Genomic DNA, 10,674 nt, shown 5'->3' on the forward strand with positions numbered 1-10,674 from the left:
TGTCCGTCGGATTTGTGTACACACGATCGGAAATTCCGACAACGGATTTTGTTGTCGGAAAATTTTATCTCCTGCTCTCCAACTTTGTGTGTCGGAAAATCCGATGGAAAATGTCTGATGGAGCCCACACACGGTCGGAATTTCCGACAATACGCTCCGATCGGACATTTTCCATTGGAAAATCCGTTCGTGTGTACGGGGCATTATTGTTTCACTTTAAGCATTATTAAAAACACTGCTCCCAAAAAAACGCCTGTTTTTAAAACTTTTTTTTTTTGCATTGATCCATGTCCCCTGGGGCAGGACCCAGGTCCCCAAACACTTTTTATGACAATACCATGCATATAAGCCTTTAAAATTAGCACTTTTGATTTCTCCCATAGACCTTTAAAGGGTGTTACACGGCTTTCGAATTTGCGGCGAACACCCGGTGTTCGACTCGAACAGCAGGCTCATCCCTTATTATGAGGAAAGGTTGCGAGCACTGAACTTATTCTCTCTAGAGAAGAAACGCTTGACAGGGGATATGATTTTAATTTACCAATACCGTACTGGTGACCACTCATTAAAATTAGAAGAAAAGAGGTGTAACCTTAAATTGTGTAGAGGGTTCTTTACTGAGGGAGAAGCAAGGATGTGGAATTCCCTTTCACAGGCGGTGGTTTCAGCGGAGGGCATAGATAGTTTAAAAAAACTATTAGATAAGCATCTGAACGACCACAACATACAGGGATATACAATGTAATACTGACATATAATCACACACATAGGTTGGACTTGATGGACTTGTGTCTTTTTTTCAACCTCACCTACTATGTAACTGGTTCTAGGATGGGGCAACTCCCTAAGCATGCTAGGAACTTTTTGTGGAGATCCTAATGAGCCAACTTGCTTCAGCAGGGCTCATTACCTCACTACTGAAGGACTCAACACTTCCACATAAAGCCTGAATCTAGGACACACATATCTGCCATCCTGGATGCAACCAGGCGATTTTACCTGCCTGATGTCACAATACACAGATAAAAAGTACATAGCTCAAGTATAGGACACAAAAAAATTACAATCTATGTACTTGTTATCTGTGTATATAATACAATTACAATTTTTATACAAAATATATGTTATTTTCCTGGTACTGAGATAGTCCATTTCTATTTCTTTATTGGAGACTGTTTGGGGGAACTGCCTCCGCTCCCATTCTTTCGATTTAACAGGATGACCGTACCCCCTTTTGCCCCCTTATCTAAAATTTCTAAACTCTTCTTCCATTGAGGCCTTCCCCTTTATTAACCGCTTGCCGACCGCCTCACATACATCTACGTCAGCAGAAGGGCTCGTACAGGCAAAATCACGTTCCTGTACGTTGCCCTTTAAAAGGCGGCCAGCAGGTGCGCGCGCGCCCACGGCAAGCTCCGTGAGTCGGGTCACGGGTCCTGCGGACTCGATCGCCACAGGCATACCCGCGATCGCCTCACGGAGAGGACGAACGGGGAGATGCTGTTGTAAACAGCATCTCCCCGTTCTGCCTAGTGACAAGTGTCACTGGATCTCTGCTCCCTGTCATCGGAGCAGAGATCAGTGACGTCACACTCACAGCCCATCCCCCTGACAGTTAGTAATCACTCCCTAGTACTGTTTTAACCCCTCCCCCTAGTGGTTAACCCCTTCACTGCCAGTGTCATTTACACAGGAATCAATGCATTTTTATAGCACTGATTGCTGTATAAATGACAACGGTCCCAAAAATGTGTCAAAAATGTCCGATGTGTCCGCCATAATGTTGCAGTCACGATAAAAATCGCTGATCGCCGCCATTTAAAAAAAAAAATTTTTTTATAAAAATGCCAAAAAACTATCCCCTATTTTGTAAACGCTATAACTTTTGCACAAACCGCTCAATAATCGCTTATTGCGATTTTTTTTACCAAAAATATGTAGAAGAATACGTATCGGCCTAAACTGAGGAAAAAAATAGTTTTTTTATATATTTTTGGGGGATATTTATTATAGCAAAAAGTAAAAAATATTGCGTTTTTTTCAAAATTGTCGCTCTATTTTTGTTTATAGCGCAAAAAATAAAAACCACAGAGGTGATCAAATACCACCAAAAGAAAGCTCTATTTGTGGGAAAAAAAGGATGTCAATTTTGTTTGGGTGCAACGTCGCACGACCGCGCAATTGTCAGTTAAAGCGACGCAGTGCCGAATCGCAAAAAGTGCTCTGGTCAGGAAGGGGGTAAATTCTTCCGGGGCTGAAGTGGTTAACATTCCCCTAATATGACATCACAGCTCCGACACAGACAATAACTTGGGTATAACTCCGCGACTCTGTCTCAGGTCCGGCACTCTATACAATTCTTCACCATCCCATCTCAAATGTGATGTAGGAGGGGCCTGTAATGTGAAGGGGGAACTGAGAGGTATTGGGGGGACTGTAATGTGTGAAGGGTGAACTGTGATGTGAGTGGACTGTGATGTAAGGTAAAGGGGGGGTGGCAGTTATGTGAAGAAGGGATTGAGGACATTGATGTGGGGAGCATGATGTAAAGAGGGGACCATGGTGTAAAGGCGGGGACTGTGGTGTAAAGGAGGGACTGTAATGTGATGGGGGGACTGAGGACACTGATGTAAAGGAGGGACTGTGTTGTAATGGGGGACTAAGAACACTGATGTAAAGGTGGAATTGTAATGTGATGGGGGGACTGAGGACACTGATGTAAAGGAGGCGCTGTGATGTGATTGGGGGACTGAGGATACAGATGTAAAGGAGAGACTTTAATGTGATTGAGGGAACTGAGGACACCGATGCAAAGGGGGGCTATGATGTAAAGGGGGGGAGCTGTGATGTGGTGGATCTGAGACATAGCCACGAACTTGAGATTTGAACCTCTGCTCCAAGAAAATTTTACTGACTGGACCTCCATAAATTCAATACCCCTGCTTTATAATATTGTGCTATCTGGTGGGGAAGATGAGGAGGTTGAGACTGGAGAACATGCTGCATGGCAACATACATCTCAGTGCTGCTAACAGAGATGCATGTTGTGCTGCCTGCACAGTACTGCATGGGGAAATGCTGTAAATAGATAGATAGGCCACACCCCTTACTCTCTATTACTCCAGCAATTAGACAGATATTCCACCCAATTATGGTGATCAGTGAGTGACAGAGGGAGAAATCTCACTTGTATTTATTTATATTAGAAAAAAACTGCAGGCCACCGACTGAAGTCACACCCACTGCCTTATCCTATTAATCAAATATTCCACCAATCCCACCCCCTCTCTGTGTGATGTCACCAGTCTCCGGGTAGAGTATTCACATCTCCCTATTTCCCCCCACACATCTTTATACATCCTCTCACTACATATATCCCAGCGTGGAGGGGCTCAGTGAAGATGGTGGTGAAGGTGTGGAGGTGTCGGATCGGGTCACACAGATCATAAAAGGAGATCCGCCCGGCCTCATAATCCAGATATATCCCGACTCTGTTACTGAGGATATTGGTGGGTAAAGGGATCCATTTACTGTCATGTATCTCCCCATACTGATCACCATCCCTGTACAAACACCAAGACTTGTTATTATTTCCAATCCCTGACTGCCCTCCTCTCCTCTCTATACTGGGGTAACACATCCCGACTATCCATCCATCTGATCCCCCGACATCCACTTCCCAGTAAAGTCTCCCTGAGGAGAAACTCCGACTGCTCAACACCTGAGAATAACGCAGAAATCTCTCTGGTGTTTCTGGATGATTCTGGTCTATATCTGACCAGGATACAGTTTTCCTGTCATCTGATATATAGAGATTATTATGAGCTGTGTTTACATCCAGTAATATGTCTGCATCTCCCTGTATATAGAAGGATACATTTACCCCTCTTATTATATCAGATAATGTGTGTAATGTGTGTGATATCCCATCCACATCCAGACCCCCTCCATCATGAAGGAGTTCCTCATGTCTCTCTCTGTCCTCATTATCTCCATCCTTAGTATCACACAAGTCACCTGTGTCTGATTCCTGTAAGACAGTCAGTGGATCCGTCATGTTACACAGCTCCTCAATGTGACGTATCTTCCTGTACAACTCCTCCTTCTTTATTTCCAGATCCTGGATGAAGATGGAGATCCACTCTGCCAGCCCAGAAATCTCCCTCAGGACTCTCTTCTCTAGGTCTTCCAGATGTCTCCTGAGATCTCCAAACAGGACAGTGACTCTCTCGGTGTCACCAGCTGCTTTTTCTTCTACTTTCCTCCTGTGTTCCTGCAGACTCTGGACTCTTTCCTCCATCTCCTCTCTCTTTGTCAGAAGTTTCTGCAGAACATTCCTCAGTGTCTCTTTCTTCTTCTCAGAAGCCTCATCCAGTGACTCCATCTCATGACCTTTATGTTCTCCAATCACACAAGACATACAGGCACAGGTATCATCCTCAGTGCAGTAATACTCCAGGATCTTCTTATGGACGGAGCATTTCCAGTTCTCCATGGACAAGGTGGGGTCACATAAGATATGTTCTGGGGACTTTTTGTGGACTCTCAAGTGTTTATCACACAGAGAAACCTCACAGAGCAGACAGGATCTAACAGCAGGTACAGGGAAGTCCACACAGTAGGTACAGAAGACCCCGGACTCCTCCTCATTTGGCTGAGCAGACAGGAAATTCTCCACTATGTTACGTAGTGTTATGTTCCTCTGCAGCGCAGGCCGATCCTGAAACTTCTCTCCGCATTCAGGACAGGAATATCCTCCAGATCCCTCCTGTCTATCCAACACATGATCAATACAGACCCGACAGAAGTTGTGTCCACATTTCATGTTTACAGGATCTGTATAAATGTTCAGACAGATGGAACACTCCAGCTCAGCTCTCAGATCAACAGACGCCATCGCTGACAGCAGAACAGAGAAATGAAAGTATCTGATAATGGGGAATAATGTAGTCGGGAGGAATCACATCCTCCTACACAGGGTGAGGCTGGGCAGGATTAGTAATATTAGACACAGAGAGCGCTGACAAGGGAGTTTATTTCACAGTAAAGTATAAATAATCAAATTTCCAAACTTTGAGGCTCCATGCACACTGGCCTTAAAAAAACGCAAGCTCCCTTAGCAGAAAAAAACACTCAACTAGAACATTTTTGTACGGAGTTTAGATGAGTTTAGGAGAGTTTTACGTTTTTCTGCCAAAAAGCTCCAATCAGAAATGCAAACCAGAAGGGTTTTTTTCCCTGCCTCTAAACATTGAGCTCAAAGTATGCTTGTAATTGTCCTAAAGTGCATGGACACATAGGATAACATTGAGCTGCTTCCACAGACAGAACATAAAACTCCTGCAGAAGAAGTGATTTTTAGTGTGCATGGAGCCTGAAAGTAAGAACAAGAGAAAGATAGGTGAAGAAAAGAACACACCAAGGCCCCTTGCATACTAGGCATGTAACCAATGTATATCCAGTTCCAGCTCTTCAGTTTTCCCAGGTAGAAGAGGTGCAGCATCTAGCCCCACTGCCTACAGCCTGTCAAAATCTAGGGAAAGGCTGAAATAAATTATGGCTGAACAGGGCTAAACGCTCTGCTGCCTTAGAGAGATAGGAGGCCCAGGGCCTCAAAATCACCATGTCTTTATGAAGAAGCCAGATAACGCTTTCAGTTCTGAAACACATCTCATTTACATAATACTATGGAAAAATCTACCTTATGAGTAAGGTCTGCCAAGGTTATATCGGAAATGGGTAGAAAATAACATGTTTATGTAGAGCTGACATGTCCCACAATGAGACAGGTGAATGAAAGGGAGCAATGTGAGCCACCCCTTGAAGAAAGGCCTTTACCGGGAAATATTTGGCCAACAGTCTCTGAAAGAGAATGGTTAATGCCGAGACTTGACCCTTAAGAAGTGCTCAAAGCTAATTACTGCTCCAGTTCTGACTGTAGAAAGAACAGAATATGTCCCGTGGAGTATCATCTAGGATAAAATTTCTGTGCCTCGTACGTATGTGAAGCCTTCCATGGTGGTAGACCTTGCAAGAGGCTGATTTCCTAGCCTTATGCAGCACAGAAATAATGGAGTCAGAAAGACCCAATCTTTCAGAACTTGGGTTTTAACAGTCAGGCCATTAACCCAATGAACATGAAGCAGGATGACAGACCAGTCCTTGACCAGTCCTGATTGGTCTGGAAATGCCCACAGAGTGTCTCCTAGGAGTTGGAGGATCTCCAAGTACCAAGTTGATCTGGACCAATTTGGTGCTACCAAGATCACTAGAATGCCCTCTATCTTGATCCTGCAAAGCATTGGAGAATCAATAGAAAAGGGAGGGTGTATATTACCTGGAACCAATCACATGGGGTCACCAGGGTGTCCACTGTAAAGGTCCTTGGATTCCTGGTCCTGCCCACAAACCTGTCCACTTTTATGCTTAATTTGAATGGCAACAGATCTACATCCGGTGTCCTCCAGTGGTGACAGATGACCCGGAACACCTCGGGGTGAACTGTCTATTCCCATGCATCTAGGCTCTGACAACTGAGGAAGTCTGACAGACAATTGTATATCCTGGGAATGTGAACTGCAGACAAGACTGGAACATGACTTTCAACCCAAGCCATGATTGGATCCTTGTCTCAAACGGCAATGTGGCTTCTTTTGCAGACCTGATGGTTTATGTAGGTCACGCCTGTGACCAGTGGCAGCTGGTGAAGTTTTAGGATGGGGGGCGCCAGACCCCGCCCTTCCTTTTTGATCTATCCCACTTCTTATAAGCCCCACCCCTTACAGAATCCTCCCACTCCGTTCCCTGTATTCCACTTGCTTCCACCCATAGTGTCAGGAGTATACAACTCAGCATCACAGGACAGAGTATACAGCCCCAGAATCAAAGAACAGAAGTATACAGCCCCAAAATCACAGGACAGAGTATACAGCCAAGCATCACAGGACAGAGAATAAAGCTCAGCCTCACAGATCAGGGTATATAGCTCAACATCACAGATCAGGATATAAAGCTCAGCCTCACAGATCAGAGTATATAGCTCAACATCACAGATCAGGGCAGTGATGGCGAACCTTGGCACCCCAGATGTTTTTGAACTACATTTCCCATGATGCTCATCTATACTGCGGAGTGCAAGAGCATCATGGGAAATGTAATTCCAAAACATCTGGGGTGCCAAGGTTCGCCACCACTGGATCAGGGTATACCGCTCAGAATTACAGATCAGGGTATACCGCTCAGCATCACAGATCAGGGTATATAGCTCAGCATTACAGATCAGGGTTTATAGCTCAGCATTACAGATCAGGGTATATAGCTCAGCCTCACAGATCAGGGTATATAGTTCAACATCACAGATCAGGGTCTATAGCTCAGCATTACAGATCAGGGTATACAGCTCAGCATTACAGATCAGGGAGTTTATAGCTCAACATCACAGATCAGGGTATATAGCTCAGCCTCACAGATCAAGATATATAGCTCAACATCACAGATCAGGGTATATAGCTCAGTATTACAGATTAGGGTATAGAGCTCAGCCTCACAGATCAGGGTATATAGCTGAGGATTACAGATCAGGGTAAATAGCTTAGCATTACAGATCAAAGTATACAGCTCAGCCTCACAGATCAGGGTGTATAGCTTAGCATTACAGATCAGGGTATATAGCTCAACATCACAGTTCAGGGTATATAGCTCAGCCTCACAGATCAGGGTATATAGCTCAGCCTCACAAATTAGGGTATATAGCTCACATTATAGATCAGGGTATACAGTTCAGCATTACAAAACAGGGTATATAGCTCAGCCTCACAGATCAGGGTATACAGCTCAACATTATAGATCATGGTATATAGGTCAGCATCACAGATCAGGATATATAGCTCAACATCACAGATACGGGTATATAGCTCAGCATTACAGAACAGGGTATACAGTTTAGCATTACAGATCAGAAAATACAGCTCAACATCACAGATCAGGGTATATAGTTTAGCATTAGAGATCTGGAGTTTGGTTGGGTTGAGATCTGGAGACTGGCTAGGCCACTCCAGGACCTTGAAATGCTTCTTACGAAGCCACTCCTTCGTTGCCCGGGTGGTGTGTTTGAGATCATTGTCATGTTGAAAGACCCAGCCATGTTTCATCTTCAATGCCCTTGCTGATGGGAGGAGGTTTGCACTCAAAATCTCACGATACATGGCCCCATTCATTCTTTCATGTACACGGATCAGTCGTCCTGTTCCCTTTGCAGAGAAACAGCCCCAAAGCATGATGTTGCCACCCCCATGCTTCACAGTAGGTATTGTGTTCTTTGGTTGCAACTCAGCATTCTCTCTCCTCCAAATACGACAAGTTCTGTTTCTACCAAACAGTTCTACTTTGGTTTCATCTGACCATATGACATTCTCCCAATCCTCTTCTGGATCATCCAAATGCTCTCTAGTAAACCTCAGATGGGCCCAAACATGTACTGGCTTAAGCAGGGGGGACACGTCTGGCATTGCAGGATCTGAGTCCCTGGCGGCGTAGTGTGTTGCTGATGGTAGCCTTTGTTACGTTGATCCCAACTCTCTGCAGGTCATTCACTAAGCCCCCCTTTGTGGTTCTGGGATTTTTGCTCACCGTGATCATTTTGTGATCATTTTGACCCCACGGGGTGAGATCTTGCGTGGAGCCCCAGATCGAGGGAGATTATCAGTGGTCTTGTATGTCTTCCATTTTCTAATTATTGCTCCCACAGTTGATTTCTTCACACCAAGCTGCTTGCCTATTGCAGATTCAGTCTTCCCAGCCTGGTGCAGGTCTACAATTTTGTTTCTGGTGTCCTTCGACAGCTCTTTGGTCTTCACCATAGTGGAGTTTGGAGTGTGACTGTTTGAGGTTGTGGACAGGTGTCTTTTATACTGATAACAAGTTTAAACAGGTGCCATTAATACAGGTAATGAGTGGAGGACAGAGGAGCCTCTTAAAGAAGAAGACACAGGTCTGTGAGAGCCAGAAATCTTGCTTGTTTGTAGGTAACCAAATACTTATTTTCCACCATAATTTGCAAATAAATTCTTTCAAAAATCAGACAGTGTGATTGTCTGGATTTGTTTCCACATTTTGTCCACATTTTGTCTGTCATATTTGAGGTATACCTATGATGACAATTACAGGCAATTACAGGCCTCTCTCGTCTTTTTAAGTGGGAGAACTTGCACAATTGGTGGCTGACTAAAAACTTTTTTGCCCCACTGTAGCTCAACATGACAGATCAGGGTATACAGCTCAGCATTACAGATCAGGGTATATAGCTCAGCCTCACAGATCAGGGTATTAGGGCCGAAACAACTAATCGATTAATCAACAACTAATCGATTCTGAAATTTATCGATTACTATTTTCATGATCGATTAATCGGCCAGCCAATTAGTTGGCCTCCATACAGAATGCGTTATTTGCCTGAGAACTTGTGAATGTGTGAGGAGCAATGCCTCATGGGACATGTAGTCCTGGGCAGGAAGTGAGTGGTTCTAAAGGCCGAAGTTTTCTTTACCTTGCTATATATATTACTATACTTTGCAGCTTGCTATTGGGGCACTCTGAAGGCAGGAGGAGCCAGAATGTCAGTGGGGGACCCGAGAAGAGGAGGATTCAGGTTGCTCTGTGCAAAACCATTATACAGAGCAGGTAAGTTTAACATGTTTGTTGCTTTTAACTAAAAAAAAACAAGACTTTAAAGACTCAGGGAAGATTAGCATCCGAAAAGACTGGAGGTGATAGAAGGGATTTTAATTACATTTAAAGTAAACTTTTACCAGTATTGTGCATTATATATAAAATGTTCATATCCATGAACAAAAAAAAGTCTCAGTTTTTAGTACTACTTTAATATAAAATATTTATTTCCCTCCCATCCTTCATATATCTTCATGTCTGACTCCTAGTTAAAATGCCCATATATCCTACTTCTGGGTGTATTTATTATTTATATGATATAATATATATTATTACTTTCACTGTTCCACAGTAAAAAAAATAACCGCTTATAGTAGCGATTATTTGCTCTTTTTGTACTAATTTTAATTTTTTTAACCCCATGATGACAGGTGACACAAAAAAAGCATGCTACTGCTACTAAACGCCTTAGGCCTGGTTCACACCTATTTGTTTTTTGGTGCTTTTTGCAGAAACACACCACAGTTCATTTAACATGGTTTCATATGGGACACATTCACATCTATGCTTTTTTCAGCTCCTGAGTATTTGGAAAGTGTCAAGGACTTTTTTAAATGCAAAATGGTGCTTTTTTTGTTCAATATACTTCAATGGAAAAGCTGCAGAAAAGCATGTAGTGCGTTTTTGCAGCGATTTTGTGTTTTTTAATATGCCCAACAACAAATTGGCTAAAAAAAAAGCATAAAAAAATGCAAAAGTGCAAATCGCAGCAAAATCATGTGTGCAAAAATCAAAACGCACAGCAAAAAGCACTGCAGAAACAGATCAAAAGCAAACTGCATAGGTGTGCACCGAGCCTTTTGCTGGCCACACAAATCAATTTTCAGACGAGAATATTCATACGAAAAATCTTTGTACATTCGCTGAATGAAAGAATGTCGTTTGAAATTTTCACTCGCTTTTAACATTCTGTTTTATAATGAATGTAATTTGTGAATGAAAACCGCA

The 10,674-nt window shown here is 43.3% G+C and overlaps 1 protein-coding gene across 1 annotated transcript; it reads right to left on the reverse strand.

Annotated features, from left to right (window-relative positions):
- Positions 1-593: 593 nt before the first annotated feature.
- LOC141133677 (E3 ubiquitin/ISG15 ligase TRIM25-like) lies at positions 594-4,936 on the reverse strand. The gene has a single exon (XM_073623173.1). It carries the CDS (start codon positions 4,895-4,897, stop codon positions 3,332-3,334), a length of 1,566 nt encoding a protein of 521 aa, XP_073479274.1. The 5' UTR covers positions 4,898-4,936; the 3' UTR covers positions 594-3,331.
- Between the last annotated feature and the right edge of the window lie 5,738 nt (positions 4,937-10,674).

Source organism: Aquarana catesbeiana, linkage group LG03 (genome assembly GCF_042186555.1).
Source record: "Aquarana catesbeiana isolate 2022-GZ linkage group LG03, ASM4218655v1, whole genome shotgun sequence".
Classification (NCBI taxonomy): domain Eukaryota; kingdom Metazoa; phylum Chordata; class Amphibia; order Anura; family Ranidae; genus Aquarana; species Aquarana catesbeiana.

What these genes read in the sequence shown, in the direction of transcription:
- LOC141133677 (XM_073623173.1), bottom strand. Translation starts at nt 4,897, where the DNA reads ATGGCGTCTGTTGATCTGAGAGCTGAGCTGGAGTGTTCCATCTGTCTG.